A 23,493-nucleotide genomic window follows, 5' to 3' on the forward strand; every position below is an offset into this window, starting at 1 on the left:
GAGATTGTGCAGTGGGGAATGGGGCTTTTTCAAATGAGGAGAGTTAGGTATAAAAGGAGGGACAAAGGGACAAAGATCTGGAGAGGAGAAAGGACAAAGACTTCAACTAGTTCAGTGGAGACAGTTTAAAAAGAAGTCACGTTTGGAATTAAAGTGTAGAGGAATTCATTCACATAAATGAAGTCTCCCAGATTTCAGATGGAGTTCAAGATTTCTGAAGTTCAACCTCTGTTTGCATCAAATAAATGTGAAACACACTGACAATGCACACTTCAGTCCTCTCTAGTTGTTCTACAGATACCAATGCCCTTTTACTTATATTTTTATACTGATAGGGGTGCAGATGCAAGTATTGTAACAGTGCATTTGCATTATTCTTTCATTTTGCAAAGGTAAAACAGAAATGTCAATGTCTTTCTACAGTTACAAGCATTTATAAAAATTATGAATGGGAGCTTCTGACTCCTATGAACTGCAAGGGCAAAACACAGATTTTTTTATAACTTCAGGAATATCATTTTACTCAGGGGAGAAAAAAAATCACTTCAGTAAGTGACTCTAATTTAAATTCAGGTCTATTCTAACTACATTACTACTTGAAAAAGTCAGGCTAGGTCCTGAAGAGGAAAAGGTCAGTGAGTTCTGCCCTGGCCAGTACACCTGTCAGCATGATACAAGCAGGAAGCAGAGGTATCCAATTTCTCATCACAAACTTGCCCAAAACAAGCTTCAAGCTGCACTCATTCAAAATTGTAATTATCCTTAACAGATCATCTGATAAAACATAGCAAATGGTGGAAAAGTTCACTCTATCCCTGTTGCAATGCTTGCCTGTGCAAGAATCACAACAGCATGCCTCAAAACAATCCTAACTCAACTGTCCTTCCAGGTCACAGGCAAAATGGCTGTACTGGCTAGGAAAGCAGTTGTTTTTTAATGCTTATCCTGGAGCAAAGGTGCCAATAGCACCTGTACCTCATCCTAAACCTGCCAAATACTTCTTGTCAGCAGTTGGAAAGAAAACTGGAAAACCTCAGCAGCTTTCCAGGTTCATTAAAAAATCACATTAACCACATCCCATGAAGTCAATTTCTACTTCTGTCTACCAACTTGGCACTGTTAAGATCACCCAGATACTCAAAAGGCAACAGTAATTATGACTTTTTACTTTATTTATTTACTTACCAATGCCCTAACAGCATTAGGTCAATACAAGCATAAAAAGAATAAAATTCTATTTTGCCCCATTCCTCCATAGTATTTTACTTCAGGCATGACAACTCCATATTCTAAGGACAACACAGGTTGGAAAGGACACTGCCCAAAATACTGTGCTAGGCTAACTCTTAATGAACTGACTTTTGATATTATGACTAGTACCAGGATCCTATATGAATTTCACAATCATCCATGTTAATAGGTCATTTGTGCTCAGCTAGCCCTGGAAACCAGTTCCTGGCACAGTAAAGACAAGAAGGTAATCAAGAACAGTCATCAGGTATTCACCAAGGGAAAGTTGACCAGTCTGATAACCTTTTAACCATGAAATGACTGGCTTGGTAGATGAATTGAAAGCAGTGGATATTGTCTACCTCAACTTCAGGAAGGCTCTTACATGCCTTAAGATCCTCATGCACAAGCTGAAGGAGTAGGAGTTGGATAAGCAGACAGTAAGTTTGACTGAGAACTGGCTGAACCAACAGGACCTGAGGGGGGTGATCACAGGCACAAAATCTAGTTGGAGGCCAGTGGCTAGTGGCATACCATAGGGGCTAATACTGGGTTCCATCCTGGTTTATGTATTCATTACTGATCTGGCTAATGGGAAAGAGCATGGGTATATAAAAAGAAATGATCAAGTGAAATAAACAAAACTGACACCCCCTCCACCACTGAAACTAATAAAAAAAAAAGTTCCCACACCCTAAAAATCTAAAGCCCAAGAAATAGCACCCCCAACTGAAGGAAGGGAAAAAAATTAGGCAAATTTGCTTAGCATTTTTATACCAGAAATGTAGAGAATGTAGATTCATGGATGTGAGTTTTGACACCCTCTCAGTTCCAGTCCTGAAACCTGTTTCAAAGTCCTGGGAACAACAGTGAGAACACATTCTTTTCAAGTATGTTTCTACTGCCTACAGAGAATGTAGCATCGGCAAATCCCCTCTACTAGAGGATAAAAAGCATTAGACTATATCTCTACTGATAGTTCTCAGATGGGGGTAGAGGGTGATTAAAACAGCACCTATTGATTTTTCCCTTTTTGTTCTTATGCTGCCCTCAATCTGACACCTCTTCAGGTTTTAGGTCTTTGTATGTGGGTTTCCCCCCCTCCTCTTTCTCCCTCCCTCTGCCAAAAAAACCCATCCTGAAACAAAAAAATCCAGCCCTCCTTACTACTTTTAGACTGTGTATATAAGCTTCTGGGGGTCCTGGTGGACAACAAGCTGTCCATGAGCCAGCAGTGGGCCCTTGTGGCCAAGAAGGCCAATGGTATCCTAGGGTCCCTCAGGAAAAGCATTGCCAGCTGGTCAAGGGACGTGATCCTGCCCCTTTGCTCAGCCCTGGTGAGGCCACATCTGGAGTGCTGCATCCAGTCCTGGGCTCCTCAGCACCAGAGACATGGAGCTGCTAGAGTGAGTCCAGTGGAGGGCAATGAATATGATTTAGTCCACTGGGGCATCTCTCTTACAATGAAAGGTTCAGAGAGTTGTGCCTGTTCCACCTTGAGAAGAGGGAAATCTTGTCAGTGAAGCACCTGACGGGAGGGTGTGAAGAGGATGCTTCCAGGCTCTTCTCTGGGGTGCCAAGCACTAGGGTGACAGGCAACAGGCAGAAACTGATGCACAGGAAGCTCTACCTGAATATGAGGAAGGGTAACTGAGCACTGGAACAGATTGTCCAGAGAGGCTGTGGACTCTCCCTCACTGGAGGTATTCAAGGACCATCTGGACACAATCCTGTGCCAAGTGCTCTAGGATGACCCTGCTTGAGCAGGGAGGTTGGACTAGATGACCCCAGCAGTGGTTCTGTATTGACTGTCAGCTGAAAACTCACTAGAGAGCTCCAGTTCCATCCAATCTTGTACTTCAACTTTCCACTTTCTGGGTTTTCCCTCATTTCCTCACATTGTTTTCCCAATAACTATTTTCTCTCTCTCCACTTACCACTGGTTCACTTGCTTATGCTTTACTCCACCAGCTCCCACGTTCATGTGTCTCTTCAGTTCCCACACACTTCTTGGGCAGCAGTTGCCCTTTGACCTCTCTCCAGCTCCCCTTTTCCCATTCTCATCCCATTTCCCAACCAGCTGCCAAATCTGACCCATGTCTATCTGGAAAATAAGACAAATCAAGCTGCTTTCCTTCATCTTAGTTTGGCTCAGCACCTGGCACCTGCCTGCCAAACTACGTGGCCTCAAATCACAGAGGCCCAGATAATCAAGCTCTATAAGGCTACAGCACTCCTACAGATCTCTGTGGAGTCTTCCCAATCTTCTCACAACCCCCACCCTTGCTTAGGTGAATTATTGCAGCATTGCTAAGGTAACTTGTGGAGAAGGGAATCCTGAGAAACTTTCAAAATGTGCCCTTCTGAAGAAGTTTGCTCCAAGTCACCCCTCCCTTCCCTGAAACCAAGAGAACCATTCTGCACAGGCTGAGGCAGCTGGTTCCCCACTGTCTTCACTACCTGGGAAGCAGTTCCTTTGAAGTCCTTACATCCCCATCACCTACCTAAGAAAAGCTCCACTGCCAACCACTCGATGTGCTGTCTAGTATCACACAAAGCTTTCTAGATTCATTATCAGTTGCTGCAGGAAACAGGCTTGGGTATTTCACAGGTTCACAATTACTTCAGTTCTTCCATAACTAAAAAAGCATTTGTCTTATTTACTCTACATCTACTGTAGTGATGCTGGAAGTATTCTCCAGAAAGCGTTTATTGGTATTCTTGCTTGTAATTGGAAAATCTGTAACAAGATATTCATGTTAGTTTTCAGTTTCTCAAGTTGTACAGTTTACAGCATAGGAGGATGCGTCCTCCTTCCATCCAAAACCATGGAAGTAATGCCTAGTGAGTGGTTACTATGCACAGAAGCTGACTTGGTTCTGCAACATCTGGCAACCTTAAACAGTCCAAAATGAAACTGGGGCAACAGTTGAATGTAGTGAAACGGCTCCAGCTATGGAAACCAATGAAATCTTGCAGAAACAGCAACCTTTCTCAGAACTTTGCAGGGTGGGGTGCTGGTGTTTTAATCACAAGATGCATTTGAGTTATCAAAGCCTTCACATTTTTCCTCTGCTATTGTGGGACCATGCAGGTTAGAGATGAAGGTGGGGAGAGTGTCTCCAGCTGGCTGATATTTCCTATCTCAGGTGACTACATACACCTGAGAGCTCGATATATACCTGGAGCTCTACGTTCTACAAACAGCACACAGCACTTCTTGCGTGTTAAACATGTAGACTACAAACAATAGCCAAGGGAATCAATTGTCATCTTCAAAAATGCAAAGCAGAATGATGCTGATGGCACAGACACACGTACAGAGTGAAAAGAACAATCTACAGAAGGGCTCATCCATATTTTACCCTGTACTAGAAAGAGGAAATGAAAAGTACTGTTAGGCTAGGGATTGGACAAAAAGTCTATTGCTGCTAATAAATGCTATATCCATTCAGAATAAATATTAAAGAAAACATAATTCCTTCATATTACAGCCAAACAACAGTATATTCCAGCAGATACATATGCCATAGTCAATACCAAAGGCCAAGGACAGAGAGAGAACAGACTTCAGCTGTGAGCTGTATGAAAAGGACAGGGGAAAAGGCAGGAAAGAACTTGCAGGGCTAGGACTCTGGGAGGGCCAGGAAAAATCAGTTAGACTCTTCAGATGAAGCCTATGAAGAGGCAGTTAAATCTGTTTTACTTCTTGCTATACATTCTAGGACACAGAGTAATTCTTTTTTTGTAAATATAAAAATATTATAATTTTTTTTACTGCAAAGCATTTATCACTCTTTGTTCACTACTGCTGTCAGCTGTAGGATGTTTCTGTTATTTCTTCATGAACACACAGTAACATCTTAGATTTATCAAATCAAATGAAAACTAGAAATACACTTGAACAATGATGTTACACTAATCGATAAAGACCAGCAAATGCCAGTTCCATTGTCAGGTCCATCTGTACCACTGTGAAATCAAACAATGTAAAAAATGGCATTATGGAGCAGTTAACACTGTCTTAACCAAGCCCCCTACCTTGACAATGCTGTTTAGATCCTGCACGTACATCCTCTCTGTCTCCAGAATCTCTTGGACGACTCTGTCTACGTAGAGGAGCTTTGGACTGGTGGGCTCTGTGGCCAGGGACATCGCACCGTTTTTGCTTGCTCCTTTTGGTTCTGCTTTCCTTGGCATGTTTGGCCTTTTCTCAAGGCTTCCCTCAGGATCCTCTTGCTCCACAGAAGAGTTTTTGCGCATCTTGCTGCTGGAAAATTGCCTGGCTGGGACCAGTTCTAGCTTGATGGCACCTGTTTCTTTATCCTGGTTAAACAAACCCAAGTGGCTGTTTGAAACCAAGGTCATTCTGCTTCCAAAGGAGCAGTGGCTGTCCCTGGAGGATGCAGAGGAGGAAGTGGAACTAAAGCTGACAGGACGGTCACTGTCTGACAGGTCCATGGTGTTTTTCTCACAGTAGTGGAAAGATCTGTTCTCCTTGTGCAAATCTTCCTCCTTCTTCTTGGAGTCAAGGGCCTCTGTCACAGCTGGTACAACATCAAGAGGTAAGTGGAAGTCATCTAAACAAACAAATAAACAAACAGAAGAAGTGGGTTTATTGTCTCTGCTCCATGTAATGCAAAACTTGACGGCAGATACTTTTAAAGCTTTTTGCATAGAAAGCAGCCAAAACTCTAAACCAAAAGACAACCAGAACAACTTGGTTTGGGGGGCTGTAACTGTAACTCTAATGATTTTTAGGTTGTAGGGATCCCCCAATGAGAGCTACAACACTGCATTCCTCCTGCTTACACTTCTGTCTCTGGCACATCCTTTTTCTGCCAGTGTGCTGGGCTTGTTTCTAGCACATCCACTGCACAGGCTCGACACAGGAGAAAAACAGAACTCAAAACATTTTCCCTAAAGTTATAAAAGACCCTCACAACTTTAGTGGGAGCAGTCTCTGCTATCTCCCAGCTGAGCCCTGACCCTGGATTGGGAGGTTTGGAAATCTCAAGAAACACACAGTGATACCAGAAAGTGTCTTTCATTTTGAATCCCATAAAGCCAACAGTCCTTAAAAAACTCAAAGCAGTTATCAATTACCAGCTCTGTGGCTTGTACAAAAATACTAAAAGCAGAACAATTTCCCAAAGAAAATAATGTAGTTTCTGAAGAAAGAGTCCCCATTGGAAAGAGTGCTGCCAAATAATTCCACTTTCTACTGGGAAAATAAGTAATTCTAAAACTGTTGTGTTCAAGCCAGAATATTACCCCCTGCTGAACTGACCCAAAGCTGTTTTTCAGATCAGTGCAACAACAAAATAAGATGTCTGTCTTCCTGTTGGAATTTCAATTCTGCTTTATTTTCCTTGCCAAACTGCCCTGCGGGTCACTGTCCATGATGCAATGTAGATTCGTCTCTGGCCAAGTTGTGTGTGATGAAGCATAAGAATCTGCAAAAGTAGCTGCAGGTAAATTCAATACTTCAAAGCTTTGTTTCCCTAAGAAGTGTCCTCCCAAAAAAAATCTTGCCACAAACTCATGGAATTTCATAATGCCTGTCCTGTGATAAAAGGGAAACTTGTGACAATTTAGGAAGAAAAGCAATACTGATGCTACCCACAGCACGGTAGCTTAGTCCTTATTTTAGTTCAGTGACAACTTTTCAAAAATTCATACCAGTAATTACAGCTCTTGACAACAGTTTCAGTAAAGAAACCATAAAGCTGCAAATCAAACCCGCCCAACCTTTAAGGTGGCCCTTCTTGAACTGAGTCAGACTTGCTATGCAATTACAAGCAGAAACCTCCCGGACACACAGCTCCTGCAGCTGTCAGAGCAGGGGGAGGATTTCATCCAAAGCTGAAAGCAACTCTCCCATTTTTCAAAATAAATCCAAAGCAAACAGGAATAGAATACCAGAGAAAAATGTTTTGATTTATTTGGCCTGTCTTGAATGCATAAGATTTCATTTGGATGTGAGTAATTACTAGCACCATTTCAGTCATGACGGGATTAGCTTTTTATTAAGGAGAAGTATTGCCCTCAAGGTGATGCACAGAATTAACACCAAGAGTAATTTGCTCATTACAAGGGTTAGAAATTGGCCATTAGATTAAAAATCTAATTCAGCAGGTCTGTACCTCTGGTTTTATCTTAGAGTCTCCAAATCTATAGCCTTTCTTTGTGCCAGGTTCTTCTAGTTTTGAAGCACAGAAGCATATTTTCTTACCCTTTTTGAATAAACCACATCAAGTACCAATTCCAAAATAAGATATAAAGCAATAAAATAGGGGGAAAATTTAAACAGAAAAATGCAGTGAAATTCTCTTGTTTCTATGTGGGTATAGAAAGTGATATGTGCCTTGCTATTACTGGTGATAAGAAAGTATACATTTTTGATAAGAAAGAATGTATTTTTGTTATCAGCTTTGGATCATTTTTCACATTCAAGTTAGAAAGCACAACATTGCTGAATGAAAAATGCCCCCTTGAAAAATGCACAGGATAAACATGATAACAGGGGCAGCACTTCCGCTAACTTACTCCAAGGTATTTTACTAAAATTACATGACAAAGAAATACCTGATTAGCTACATTTAGGAGGGAAGCAAAGGATTCTTATGAAATTCCATTACTCCACATTCTTTTCTTCCTGTTTCATTAACATATGGTCTGCCTCTCAGGTAATAATGCAAAGGCATTGATAGTAGTATTTGCTTCATAAAAATTTTCATTAATATAAAAAAATAGAAACAAAATACAGTTCACATCAATGACACTGGAGTCAGAAAAAATGTTAAAGGTAGTTTTACATAGGACACATTTGTAGCCAGAAGCATTAGGAGAACCTAATATGTTTTAGAAAACCAAAGTAAATCCACTTATTCTCATGTTTAATGACAGTGTTATTGCTTATCAAAAAAGCTGAGGATTAGTTGGAATAGTTAAAATGGGCTTTCTCTTTAATACCTGTATCCCCAGTGACCTTGGCAAACCCCAGGCAACTGCAAGGCATGGCTAATTAATTGCATGCAACATGGTTGACTCAAGTTCCTCTATTTTTTATATAAATTGCTATTCTTGGATACTTCTACATAAACTACACCAAACTAGGTATTTGCTACTTGGTCTGTTGTGTCCTCAGAACCTCATCCTGACTATTAATCTGAAAACTTATTTTTTACTTCATTTTTACTCCTTTCCCAGGCAGATGTAAATTGTCATTTGGCTTCTCTGTGGAGAGTTCTGTTACAATTTTGTCCAATGTGTCTCCAACCAGTAAAATATGTTTCTCAGGTGCACTCTGATGGCGCAGAAGCAGTGTTCCTGCAGAGCACCAGGTAGGCACCTAGGCAGCTGGCACACTTGTAAGAAAGGCAGAGCGCAGAGGACTGGGGATTTCAGCATGACACAGAACCAGGAAGCAGCTTCCTTTCCTCAGCTGGCAAGTCCTAAACCAAACACTCTGCTCATGGAAATCAGGGCTTGGGGGTACACCCTGGTTCTGCCCAGCTCTCAGTTCCTGCCTCAGGTATAGGTAGCTGTGAAAAACCTATAGCCTTTCCCAATAACACAGGATCTGTAAATCTTGCAAGGCTTCACAAGTTTGTCTTCAGAAACCCATCTGTTTCAGCATTGTACTTGGCATTGGTGAGTCCACTCCTCAAATCCTGTGTTCAGTTTTGGGCCCCTCACTGAAAGAAAGACGCTAAGGTGCTGGAGTGCCTCCAGAGAAGGGCAACAGAGCTGGGAAGGGTCTGGAGTACAAATCTTATGAGGAGCAGGTGAAGGAGCTGAGGGTGTTCAGCTCAGACAAAAGGAGGTTCCAGGGGAGACCTTATTGCTCTCTGTAACTACCTACCTAAAAGGAGGTTGTAGCTAGGTGGGGGTTAACCTTTTCTCCCAAATAACAAATGATAGGACAAGAGGAAACAGCCTCAAGTAGCACCAGGGGAGGTTTAGAGTGGATATTAGGAAATACTTCTTTACCAAATGGTCTGTCAAGCACTGGAACAGGCTACATAGGGAAATGGTGGAGTCACCATCCCTGGAGGTATTTAAAGGATGTGTAGATGTGGCACTTGGTGACATGGTTTAGTGGTGGACTTGGCATGACCACTGGGCTAACAGTTGGACCTGATCATCTTAGAACATTTAGGCAGGAAAATAACCTCTACAACTACCCTCGCTGTTAAAATTAGGAAGAGTTTTTAGATGATTTCTGCAGTCACAAGGGCATCAGGACAGAAAGCAATTGAATGGAGGTCACTGCCATAGCTACATGCCCATCCTCTTTTCTCTTGTCAGGGTCTGTATTTGGCTTTTCAGAGCTCCAAGGAGTACTTTTACTCTGCAGTTGTACCACAAAGTAACTTCACGCTCCCACCAACTACCTAAGGTCTGTAGCAAATGCCTGGTGAGAAATTCAAAAATGAACTAATGAGAGTGAAGAGAGAGTAAACAGCCTCCCCCAGGATTGCTCTCTATGAATCATAACTGACCCAGTGACTTTGCAAACCCTGTAACCTCTTGTAAGTTTCTGTCTTTCATAGAAACTTACTATAAAAAGCAAGTAATTTTTGTCCCATACCCTGTAGGACTGATTTACAAGCCCACTCCACCCTATCCTCCCAGTTTCAGCAGCAGCACCAGTGGGTAGGTGCATTCATCAAAACTCAGTCTGCAAACACTGTGTGAAATTGTAGGTACCCCCAGAGCCTGCAGAGGCACACACTCTGAGCAAGTCTTCTATACCCTGACCCATGTCTGGCCTGGTTCACTGCTTTTTTTGTTAGGCTTTCTTTTGGTTACTGAACCTTTTCAAGGATGAATCAAAATAATATTGAGAACTTTTGTCAGTTGTGAATAACAGTATTTAACTCAGTCTGGGGAGAAAACAAAAAAAAAGAAATCTTCAATTTGCATACTTTAATTAAGGAATAACAGTAATTACTTGTTAGTTCAGCACTGAAAGGAGCATAATTACTACTTGTCCCTACTCACAAGGAAACATGCTCCCCAAACAAGGTCATTTCTTGTTTGTGCCTTCGCATTAATTCAGTTACTCTCTCCCCCTTCCCAGCCCCTGCAAAGCTCCCTGCTCCTGTGTCACACACACACACTGGCATGGCACGACCCCAGAGCACTCCCCAGCAAGAACAATGACACGTCCCTGCTCCACAGACATGCAAGGGCAAGGAATACTACTGTTTCATCCCAACAGGCAACTCTAATATTAGTTACAAGGCTGAAGGCACATGCAAAACAACCATCTCGGCATGTCTCGGGTTTTCATTGCGCAGTCATAAACAAGTTCTCACCAAAAATGCATAACCTTCTTCTATCACTTGCTTTTCTTTAACGAAAACCTCCTTCCTGAAATTATATTTGTGGTAATGATAAATGGTTTTCCATTATCTCTGCACTTTGGCTATGCTAGAACATTAGTATACAATGAGAGATAAAGTGCTTTGACTTTAAATATAAAACTGACTTAAAGATCCCCAAGTCCTATCTAAATAGAGGTGTTTATTCCTCCAAGTTGTTTACTGCACATGAAATTTTACAACATACTGCACAAGTAAAAACTCTGAAGTTAATTTATATTCATGATTAGCATTGTTATTGCCTTTCTCCTGGCAAGAAAAAGAGCACCTCAGGTGTTATCTGCAAAGTCAACATTACCAGAAATTACAGTCTTCACATCCTCTGGAGTTTAGCTACCAAAAAGCGATGAGACTACAAGAAATATCTTTCCTGGCTTTTTTTTTCCTATGATATCTTCATATTTCAAATAAAGCATTCATACTGTGGATACAATTAAGCAAACTAGTTTAGAATAATTTCTACATTCAATATCAAATTCGAAATGCAACACTGGAATTCAGAAACAAAAACGTTCTACAGCTTCCTGACTGAGAAAGATTAAAATCCATCCACTTCCAATCCCAAATGATCTTAAATACACTCCCTATATCTCCTGCTCTGAATCCTGTCCAAGTGAAGGACAGCAGATTTTTAATCACTACATTTCATATATGAATACATATCAGTTCTAAAACTAACACCCTCTGTGAAAAATAGCACACTAGAGAGCTACAATATTTGCAGGATTAGATGTCTAGCCTGGACTGTCACAAACGATTCTCTGCCAAGTATTTTAACTGAACTTTGAGGAACAGAAATCCCATTTATTAGAAATCTCACAACAAGGGAAATGTGCTTCTCTCAGTCCAATTACCGTCCCCCCACCCCCACTGCCTGCAGTATTTAAAGCAGAATAGCCTCTGTCACAACCAAGCACACTAATACCCCAGAACATTATTGCAAGGGAAAATCCTCTGCGACAGTATCTCACCACTGAGGAATGTCTCTGGCTCCTCGAGCCTGGGCTGAACAAGTCCTCTCTCTTTTTCAGTCCTCCCCGAAGAGCCCACGAGCTACCTGTGCGGCAGAGGAGAGGCGCGGGCTCTGACTTCAGCTGTTCCCGAATTAGCTCATTGGGCACTCAGGTAAAACGAGAAGCTCTTACTAGTCTGTACAGCTCCTTCGCCAGAAATATTGCATGAGTCAGCTTTTATCTATCAAAACCCTAAACACAAAGGCTTTACAGAAACCTGATTCACAACTTTCTCATCGCCTTTTTCCCAGAGCACCGACAGCCTTCGGCATCACTACAAGCTTTAAATGACATATGACATCATGCAATTCAGGGACAGGACAATGGGCATCACTGTGGGTAACTTTAAAATGCACACTTCACTGAGCAACACCCACTAACTTCCATTTTTCCAGGCACAACACTGAGCAAACATCAAATAGAGCCCCCACTTCCACAGCATTTGTTTCCTTGATTTGTAGACAATATTGATAAGCATGTAAAGCAAATAAATCACTTGTTGGTACTGTGAAATTTCTGTGTTTACATTAGAAACTTCCATGAACTTGCAATATAATAGGATGATCCTAGGAAATTGAAGCATTCTGGATCTTATTCTGCCCTAACATAAACAGGAACAGGCTTTTGCAGAATGCTTGCAAAGCTTCAGTGGTTTGGGGTTTTTTTCAGGGCAAGAGAAATTAATTTCAGAAGAAAATGTGAAAACCATACCATCAAGTGTTCTGTGCTAAATCACAACAAAGACAAGTAAAAGGAAAAAGAAAAAAAAAAGGAAAAAAAAAAGAAAAAAGAAAGGAGAGGAGACAGTGAGAGGAGAAGCAGGAGAAAAGAAAAGATGAAAAACAGAAAACTAGAAAAAAGGATATAGGCTCGTGCTAACCTGCTAACCTATGAGAAAGCTGACATCTCCTTTCCCTGCAGAGGGTGTGGTGGCATTTCCATCTTGGAGCTGGGAGGCAAAAGTCAGAAGAGTTCCCAGCTGCTGGCACCACTTTCCAGGTGTGCTTTCACAGCTGCATGCTGAAACGTAGCCCAGAAAGAGGCATTCTATCTTTAAAACTATGTTTGAAATCCACTACCTGTGTTCTTGCACATGACACGGCCTCAGCTTCATTCTGAGTATTCCTAAAGAGCACAGTCCTTGAACAACGCCTTACAGCAGGAAACCGGAGGTAGAAAAGGAAGCAAAGACAGCCTTGAGACCATTGGCAAAGCTGTGAAACACTTGATCTGAACATCAGGGCTCTTGGGGTGAAAGTCCCTTTTACCCAGGCTAAAATATCAAGTGTTTACAGCCTGCCATGCTGACATCACAGATCACTGAGATAGGCTCTGTCCTCTATTCTCTGGATTCTCCCACAGCTTCTGAGAACTTTTTTAATACTTACATATTTACATTAAAAGATCTTTTTGCAGGATATATGCAAAACACTTTAGAGTGAGCTACCACATATCAGTAAGTCTTGGACACACTCAAAGGCACAGAATGGCCAACACTGGTGCCAAAATTTTAAGTACATCTACAGTGCAGCACTCATCTACTCAAATCACTTGAATATGGCAAATATACCATACATTTGCTATGTTCCACATGCACACATATTTCTGTCAGGAGCTAATGATTTACTCCTCTGAACTTCTGCTTCCTCACACCTTGTGCCCACCTTGCCTACAAAGCTTTTATCACTGCCAAGTCAGGTTTGAACTAATTCCTGGACAGACCTGTGGAGCATTAACCAGACTACTTGGTCAATTCTGTGAAGTCCTAAGATATACAAGTAGTATCAGCAGTTTCATCATTTAGTGGTGACAAAGCTCCTGAAGTCTGAAGTCTCAATGACAAAAAGCGTCCCACATCTGTTTCAGTGGGCTGGGTAAAAAGAGGGGCTGCAGCACTGCAGTGTGAGCTTCAGCCACTGGTCTGAACTGGCACAGGGAGCTCTCCTGTGGGTGGAGGGAAGAGGGAAACAGAGCTGACATCTTTACTTTGCTCTGTCTTGGTCTTTCATCTCTGCACACCCACACCTGACCTTAGCTCTCCCTTCCATCCCGATGTGTAAGTCAGCAAAAGTTTCCCCCACACATAAGAATTTCCCCAAGAACAACCCCTCAACCTCCATCACTTTAAACATGCACAGCTCTGAGAGGTGTCAGGGCAGAAGACTGGAAACCAGAAAGCCTCCTGTTTTACTGATGTGCATCACAAATGCAGTACACAGATGTGTCAGAAAAATAATGGGTTGGCCCCACTTCTCATTTGCTGGTATTTCATGCACTTTGTTTATCTGCATTATATTTTAGGAGTTGCATACGTTTCTCTGCCCCATCTCCTGCTTCCTTCTATTGTATGTACAGTGGCATAAGACCACATTTTTAGTGTATCAGGATTAAGATTTGAGAAGGGTGACCTGTTTTTATTTTGGAACAAGGCTTTGATTTTTCTAAACTTGAACAATACGTGAAGTTTACAGAGGTTAAGAATAGTTCCCAGCTGGCTAAGAATTTACTGAAAAAGTAAGTTATCCTCAGCAAAATTTTAAAAACTCACCCCAACTCAACCACAAGGTACCTTCAGGCTAAAGGACACGCTGACATCTTCCCTGGAAGTGCAATGTAATGTATTAATAACTCTCTGCAATGCAGTAGCTATTTAATCTGTACACAGTGCTGCAGAGACACCTAACAAAAGGAACAAGCCATCACATGCTGCTGATATACTGCAACACAAACAGAGCATATGGATCCAATCCTCCATTTAAAAGCCTTTTAGAAGAATTGTTTTGCATCTCCTTGTCAATTTTGAAGGCTGGCTTCTCTCCTCTTTAAAAAGAATTTTAAAAAGGCACAGTTAAATTCTTTTCTATATCAGAGGAAATGAAAATTCAGTGAAGATTTGTGGATGTGAATGCACACAGAGGAATAACACCCTAGATGACAAGGAGGGGTAATACCCTAGATGACAAGCAATGAAAGCTTTTACATCCTTTTCTTTGCTTATACTGGCATTTACTGAAGAAGTGTGAGAAATGTGTTCAACATGATGCTACTTGAACGTTTTAGTACTTTTACACTCAAACTGTTGTGCCAGAATGAAAATCCACATGTAGCTTTCCTTCCACCCAGCACCACACAGGATCAGGCCTTGCTGCTGGCACCTTACCAGTGACTTTCCATGCCACACTGTATCACTGTAACAGTGCTTGGACACCACATTTGGTTTTTACTTCTTCCCAGACCAATCTACTGCTCTGAGCAAATGTCCTGCCAGGCCAACATGTAACAAACTACTGTTTTCAACTTCATCTAAGCAACCTAAAGTTGCTACTGAAGTTCACAGCTTTTCAAAGCCCACTGCAGCACGAGCACATAGAGGGTCCTGGCTAGCAGCCAATATAGCACATAACATTTGTTGCTTTACCAAGAACATTGGGAGGTTTTTAAGAAGACTAAAAATTGTTAACTGTCTCTCACTTTAAAACAGGTAAAATAAACTTTAGAGAATGAGACACAGTTTCAGAAGAAGGAAACATAGCATCTATGAATCATTCTTGCTAGTTCAATGAAAAAGTTGTATGACCCTAAAGAAGACATCCTTTTACATCCTCTTTCACTTTCAATATAACTTGTAACTACAGTATCTAGCACAAATAGATTAGTTCTTTTAAACTTTTAAACTAGTTTTTTGTTTGCTTCTGCCTCCAAATTCTCTGTTGATTTACAAATCTTTCCAGTGAAAATCCTGCATGAAGCAAAACACATTTTATAAAAGCCAGCTCTCTGATATAGCAGACAGTGTTAGATGCCAAATAGAAGCGAGTTGCAGAAGCTTTAAATAATTGATGTTTTTCTTTAAATACAGCTAAACAATCTCTCCCATTTGGTTTTGAACTAAAGCCACTTACTGGAACCTCTGCACCTCAGGAACCAACAAGAATTTTGAAACAGAACAGAAATAGTAACAGTAGGCTCCTCCTAACAGATGTTCACATTTACAATAAAATGAAAACTTTCTTCTTCTCTTTTGAATAAAAATATAAGTTGCAGAAAGCAGTGTTCATGTTTATGTCTTGGGGAGAAGAATCCTTAAATTGTACACAGGTTGGAACTAAGACATAGTGGTGGTGTGGCTGCACCACAGACTGGCTCTGGCATTTCAAGTCAGTTGTTTTCTTGTGCTCACCCTCCTGAAAGGGAACATTAGGTCTTATTTTTAAGGTGGCATTACAACGGTAAGCTAACAGCTCTTTCAAAATCCCAGTTCAACAGGAACATATGCAATGACAGTTAAAGAATTCTGGATTTAATAAATGACTGCAGCTGATTTTTACAAAATACAATAACCAGTATTTTGGTATCTCACAAACCTTTAAATGAAAATAAATAAAAAGAAACCAAGCAGATGTTCAGGTTCAAAGGAGTTTAACATACACAATACCTTCTCACTGTACTGCTTCTACAGCTAAGTGTGGAATTTTACATAAATATGGTCAAGAAGATTAAGACTGCCAAATGGCAGCAAAATAACAGGTCACAGCAGAAAAATCAAAGGTGTCTTGTTGCTGCCACAAACATCAGATCCTTAAAAATGCAGCCACTCCAGTTCTTCATTTTTTATTTTCTGCTGATGACCCCATTCCATCAGGACTGCCATTTACCTTGATTTGGTCTTTCCAAATTACCCCTTGGAACATGGGGAGAACATCTACATTTTTAAATTATGGGCATCCCCGCACCTTTCCTCTCAATGTCCTTGCCTGTTGCAATAAAGATAAAATACAGTGCTACATGAAAATGAAAGTTCCCTTCCTTGTCAGCTATTCAGGCATGTCTATGAAAGCCACTCCAATAGATCCACGTTTGGAATGAAGAAGTCTTCATAATGCTTTCACAGTTGCTTTTAGGCCCTTCTGCAGCATCTACAATACTTCCTACTACTTCCTTGCTGTTATTTCATGGACACAAACCATTGAGAGCAAAATTCCTATCCCAACAAGCAATACTTTCCTTAGAGTTTTTGTATTCAAGAAGCAAAGCATGAATTGAGAGGGATATCTCTGCAATGTCAGTGTATAGAGCAGTGCAGCCTCTGCATCCATATGCAGATGGTGTTAATGCCTGCAACACTTATTGACATATCAGAATTCAAGATTAACAGTGACAACAATCACACTTCAGAAGGCACAGGGCAAGAAGCAAACAGATTAGAGGCCCAGACTTGGTAACAGAGAACATTTGGTACATAATTCACAGCAACTAACTTCCTGAGTCATAAGCCTTTCTCTGTGCTTTCTTATCAGAACAATAAAAAGCTTAATTTGAACCAGACAGTCATTTTATTAAAGCTATATATATTGCAGAATCCCTGTGCTTTCTTTACCAACAGCTACAGAAAAATAATCCTACTGACTTCAAAGTATCAAAATTCTCTAACACTCCTATTCAGGGGTATTTTCATTGAATTTTATAGACATGTAACACCATACAAAGAAAGTTAGTATAAAAAAGGGATCTTCAGATTTCTTCTGACCATTGGATTTATTATTCAATTTTTTGTCAATCTGGAGGAAAAAAAATCCCTGGCAAATGCAAACAAGAGAGGGGCATGAAACCTCTTAAAAATGTACCATGTTGTGGTTCACAGCAAGGTAGCTGAGATTTAAAACATGCATGAAAAGACATCAGATAACAACTGTCTGCTACCATCCTTCTGCTTTTCTGGCTTTTATAGTCAGTACCATTTTACCTCTCTTTAGCAGCCTTCAAGCACTTCTATATAGGCCAATTTTCAGAGTTCTTGTTAACTACAATAAACAACATCTAAACCCTTTGGTATTCAGTAAACAACTCAGACTAATCTTCTCAGTGTTTAGATCAGAGACAGGGAAAACAGAAACTTAGATTCCTATTTAAATCCAGTTAGTACAGCTAAAGCAGTTATTTTTCTCAGATTTTTCCTTCACACTTTATATTTCTTCCAGATAGAGACATTCAGTCCCACCACTTTCCTTGTTTGGGTTTTTCACTTGCTTGTTTTCTATGACAAAGAAGTAGCAAATCCTTCCTTTTTAAAATATTAGAGCTAGGATCCAAATCAAATTCTGAAATACAAACCACACAGCCTGGACTTGGACAAACTTGGCCACAAAGGCCAATTTTGCTCTAAAACAGGTGAGGGCGAGAGCTGAGGAGGGGAGGATCTATTAACTCTGTGGTGGAACTGCAGGATTTTCCCAACAAGCCATACTAAAACCCAATTCTTTTTGTTATTCATGTTTATAGAGAGAACATCAAAGCTTTCTCAACTCCATGGCCTACACACATGGGAACTTACAAGGTAATTCACTTAAGAGCCATTCTCATTACTTATCTAGAGTCTCTTTTTATTTAAGAAACACCCAAACCCCCACACAGTTAAGCATTTCTCTTCTTCCAAAACCTGTGACCAAATCTGGACCATTAAGCTGTAAATCCTCAATGAAATAACTTCTGTTATGTCCACACTTTTCCTTAATTTTAAATATCACCTTCCAACTTCCCTCAGGGAAAGCTTTCATTTAACATTCAAACACGAAACCCATCATGAGGGGAAAAAAATCCTTCCCCTCTCTTTCATGCTCTCCCAGGGGCACAGCGCTGAGCAGCAGATCCCGGCAAGGGACTGGCCACAGATGAGAACGAAGCTGGTAGAGCAGAGGAGCCCTGAGGAATGGCCAACTGCCCCCAGGCTTCTCCCAGCCCTCTGACAAGGAGGCTACAAGCTGAAAATCAGTTTCCCTCAGTCTGCCCTGACATCCCCAGCGCCCCGAGACTTTTCACAGCTGAACAATGCTGCGCATTCACTATTGAGCTCCGAGGCGCAGAGACACACCGAGAGGCCCTACATTGGTATTGTTCCATGGCCTTCAGCCTGTTACCACAGCTATTAGCTGGCGTGCTCACTTTTCAAACCCTCATCTCTTTGGAAACCCTGACTACCATTATTTTATTGCAAAGAGGCACAGGTTAAAAGAAGTTTAGCTGGGCAGTCCCCTACTCTTCCCTCTCTGGTATTACTTATAATGTATGACTCACATAGGCAGAATTTCATTAACTTTTACATTTATATAGAAATTCTGTCACTATTGAAGTGTTCCCTTAACAAAGATCTTGACGAAAGATTTGTGAAGTTTTTGTAATTAAGTCAGTAAGAGAATGCAAACAGGTGACCAGCCGTAACAATTTAATAAAAGATGAAATTATTTGCAAGCTGGTTCACTTCAAGTAACTTCATTCAGCAAAAGAGAAGGATGGTGGGTTTATTCAATTTTTTCTTCTTTTGGACTAATTTCCAAATACAGCCATGGATGAAATCAACTATACTTATTTCAGTATCCAAAACCATGTATCTCGTAATACCACAGGCCATAATAATGGTTATATTCCTTGCCAGGCCAAGTAGCATGAGAGTAAAAGCCCCTTTTACAATTGATCAGTATCACTTAACAGATCACCAAAAGATAATAAATTTCCTCTTCAATGAATATTCAGTTAATACATGTTCTTTATTATGTAAAACTAATGGACTTGAAACACTTCAAACCTTTAAACTATGCACAGAACCTGCCAATTACAAAGTCATTGCAAAATACTTTGAAGGTTAGAAAAACAATGTGGGAGAAACATTCCCCTCCTGATGAAATTACAGCAAAGTTCTTTGAAAATAATGACAAAGGCATCTTGCACTGAAGGCCTGAACACTTCATAGCCAGAACAGCCAAATTGACTGTGGTCATATTGCTGCCTTTTGCATGGCAATTGTTACAGCTAATCTTGACTCAGAAAAATGTAACATCAAAAACTGAAGAGTGACACAGCTAAACTGTGACAAGAACACCCACACTGATAGAAAGAAGAGAAGATTCCAATGGATCACCATGGGTAAGAGATCTTCAATGGCAAAATTACCAGAGAGAGACTGGTAAAAAGCACCTCCCAACAAGCACAGCACAGATTCACTGATATTATCAAGAAGAAGCTTCAATATCCATAATCCCCTTTGCCCTTTAAAGGGTAATAACATGAAGTTATTTTTAGGATTCAAAGATCAGCATTGACACAAACTGTTTCTAGAAGTATCTACCAGAGGATTGTACAGAATCTTACCCAGTTTGATCACTACATTTAACATATATTGATATATGTTGGATATATGATTTATTTAGAACTCATTCATACCCAGGGGGAAAAGGATTTTTTGTGTTAGAAGAACATTCAAGAAAAAATCCTGATACAGCTGATAATTTATTGATAATACTTTTGCATCTGCCAATAACTCTGCAATGGAAGAATACTGCACAGGGAGAAATGTGAGAGGATAAAAGCCCAGGAAAAAAAGAACAGAATGCCTAGCTACTCAATAGTGTTAGACAGCCACCACTGCCAATTTGTAAGATTTTGAGTTGTGGTCTTATATTTTATGGATTTTCTTAGCAGTCACAATAACACTGACATACAGGGATAGGAGCAAACTAGTATCATAGGGACTTGCCAGATTTGTAAGTGGAGGGATCATGAGGTATTTTCATTATCAAGTTCTATTTATTATGAAAAGGATAGCTCAAACTCCAAGCCCCACTATGTCAGCACTATCTCTCACATCCAAGGGTGACAAGAAGCATATTTAAGATAAAAGAGATGATAATCAACATTAGCAAACAGGAAAACAATTATGCAGTATGCACTAAGTGTGTTATACTGGAGCCCACCATTCCCCCCCGCCCCTGTATTGACACTCCTTTCTCTTATGTTTGCTTTTCTCTTTTCATACTAACACAGTTGGTTTAGGAACATATCGCTGATACCAGTGGTTCTGCTTTGAGCTAGTAATATTACCCTGCACATAGTGATGTAGCTAGGAATCCCTCCTTAGCACTCCCACTTGCCCCTTTCATTTATCCCCTCTTTGTTACAGAGATGAATGGGTGTGGGCAGTGACAGCTTATACTTTGCACAAATAAAGGTAATTCACTATGCAACTCCACACTCTCATCTGAAAAAGATTCATTTTAAGGAGAGGGAAAAAAAAAAAAAAAAGAAAGAAAAGAAAAAACCTTTGGACTTGCCAAATCAGTACAGAAGGGATGTACATGCAGCATGTCAGGGTTTTCAAATTTCCAAACTGCTTAGATATGGACTTTTTCCATGTGAGTTTTAAGGAAACATTTACTGTATTTAGATCAGAAGCTAAAATAACCACCCTACTAAAATGGCGGGGGGGGGGGGGGAATCATACTTTTCATTAGTAATTAGTTATCAGTAGCCCATGAGAATAATGTTAAATGCACTTAGAAGACAAGCTGGTTTTGTCTGCATAACCCGGAGTTGATGCTGCAGTGTCTGCCATCAGCCCTGTGCAGATTCCCAGTCCCACTGGCAACAGAAGTCTCAGGTAGTGCATCTCTAGGGTCCAGAACAGGACTGCACCCATTCTGATACTTTTGCTGCTGTAGACAGACCCTTAACTGTGCAGAAGCCATCTGACACGTGCTTATAGCACATGTAATCACTGTGGTGTCCTTTGGCAACACATTCAGATATGGTTTTTATGACATAAGGAGAGGAAAAAAACTTTCAACTTTATATTTTATATATATATAAGGCATAAATATGTGCATAATAATCATCTGTTGCCAGATGATACACCTTATTTTGAGAAAGAAGGACAAAGCTGGATCTGTTGTCACAATTACAACTCGCCACTCTTACTGGAAAAACACAGGCAAGGTTAAATAGTTTTGATATAATGGTTATGCTTTCCAAGTGTGATAAAAGTAGGACTGGCATTGAGTTGCTGAAGCCTGAAGGTTTGATAGATATAACACTCTGAGACAGAAGACAGACAGAACTTCTTCCTTCAGCACCTACACGCACCATTGACTTGGGACACTCATGAGGCTGAGGTCAGCCATGAGAAAACACTGAGCCTGCAGACCCTATCAACTGATTCCTTTCCAAACGCTATAAACTCCTGCATTTCCCTGCTTGTTACAACAGCAAGGGCATTTTAGCAACTTCACACAGGGCTCTGTGGTCTTGACTTTTCAGACTTGTCTCACTTGACACATAAACAGAAGAAAAATACAGTTGTGACTTTGCTGAGCCTCCTTTTACAGTGGAGAATCAGTGGTCTAAACTATTTGCAAGTCAATTTTACAGTCATATGTCCAAGAGATATGAATAAAACTTTAAAAAATTCATCTTTTACTACACCACATGAAAATTCAACACACAATTGTGTGAAGGAAGAAGAGGGTCTCTTCTTTTTTTTACCAGTGTGCAAAACATCTTGTGTAAACCTACTCCCCCCTCACTGCTTTGGGCTCAGTTTACACTCTGATCATAACAAGAGATGTTTCCTTCTGTAGTTGTTACTCTATACTTCAATTCCCCATCACAAACAGCCAGGCTTGTAAAAACAGACATGTCAAAAGGTTAAGAAATGAACAAATAGATTTCCTCCAGCTGTAGGAAAGTAGCTGACAACCCCAAACTTTTGTATCACAAGAGAAAAATATTACTTTATACTAAATGTCTGGTATTGATTTAAAATGGAAATAAAGGAGCAAATTAAATTAATCTAGCAAAAAAGTAAGCAATTGCATGAAGAAATATTTTCAGTTTGAGAAAACTAGATGATCTTTAAGTAGGAAGAAAAGCATCTTAAGAGATTAATGATCTGGTGTGTGCATTATTAATCCAAAGCAAAATCCATTATAAAAAGTACCCTGTTTAAATGAGCATTATGGAAATATTAACTAGAACATATTAGTAATAATAGTATCAGCATAAAGGTTGTTCAGCAGGGACTACAAACATTTTACTAATCTATTCCAGAGGTTGTATCAAATTTGTAATGCTCCTGAATATTTGATAATTTGCTTTCAACATTTGGCTTTCATGAAGGATGCAAAATGATCTGTACTTTTTCTTCTGCTTACAGCCTTTAAACCCAAAGAAGACTTAAACAGAAAAGTTACCTTCTGCAGGGTGGGGAAAGGGATTTCCTAAAGCCTTTCTTTTCTCCTCTTTCCTCTCCACCCTCCAGTAAATGAAATTAAAGGTCAGTAAGTATTCACTGCAGTGGAAAGCCCCATGTTACAAAAATAAATGAATTACAAAAAGTCATCCAAGATTACAATATCTTGACATGTATTCTCTAGACTATTCCCAAAAGCCAGACACAGTTGTGGAAATGCACAAAGTATCCTGACATTGCTAGCAAACTTGATTAAAATATATTTATATATATGCATTGCAAAAAAATCCACACCATACACAGGAACAACATACCTCCCCAAATTTTTGCTCTTGTCATTTAAGACATTCATCTCTGAAGAAAACAATAATATAATGCATTTTCCATCTGCTGTCTTTCTGTCTGTACTCTAAAGGCACCAGAAAAAAATATATCTTAAAAAAATATTTTCTTAATAATCTTTAAATATTTTCTTAGATCTTTTGACAGGCTGTAATGAAACAGTTATCTGGTTTATATGCTAATTTAAATCCTTGCAGGAGGATTAAATGCTAACATAAGGATATAATTGACAGAAAAATGTACTTATGATCCTAATTTTCAGACAAGTTCAATCTCAGAGCACTCTAAGGGAGTCACTTTAAATCCCTGTTAAGCCCACTGGTGGGCTTGCCTCTCTCCTCACACTCTGGATCACACACCTTCAAGCCTACTAAGAGCTCACCCCAGCAGTAATGGTCCTGTGGACACCCAGCTCCCTTTCCACCTGCACCAGGCTTCTGCTCAAGCTGGGCAGCTGCAGGACTGCTCCTGCCATAGGGAGGGAGTGACCAGAGTGCACGGC

The 23,493-nt window shown here is 40.3% G+C and overlaps 1 protein-coding gene across 1 annotated transcript in view; it reads right to left on the reverse strand.

Moving 5' to 3' along the window:
* Window positions 1–23,493, reverse strand: part of PLEKHG1 (pleckstrin homology and RhoGEF domain containing G1) — an 89,696-nt gene that overhangs the window by 41,586 nt on the left and 24,617 nt on the right. The window contains exon 2 of the mRNA XM_053974401.1: window positions 5,272–5,810. Coding sequence (XP_053830376.1) covers window positions 5,272–5,810 — 539 coding nt within the window. The remainder of the gene's footprint in view (window positions 1–5,271; window positions 5,811–23,493) is intronic.

The sequence above is a fragment of the Vidua macroura genome, chromosome 3 (genome assembly GCF_024509145.1).
Source record: "Vidua macroura isolate BioBank_ID:100142 chromosome 3, ASM2450914v1, whole genome shotgun sequence".
NCBI classification, from domain to species: Eukaryota; Metazoa; Chordata; class Aves; order Passeriformes; family Viduidae; genus Vidua; species Vidua macroura.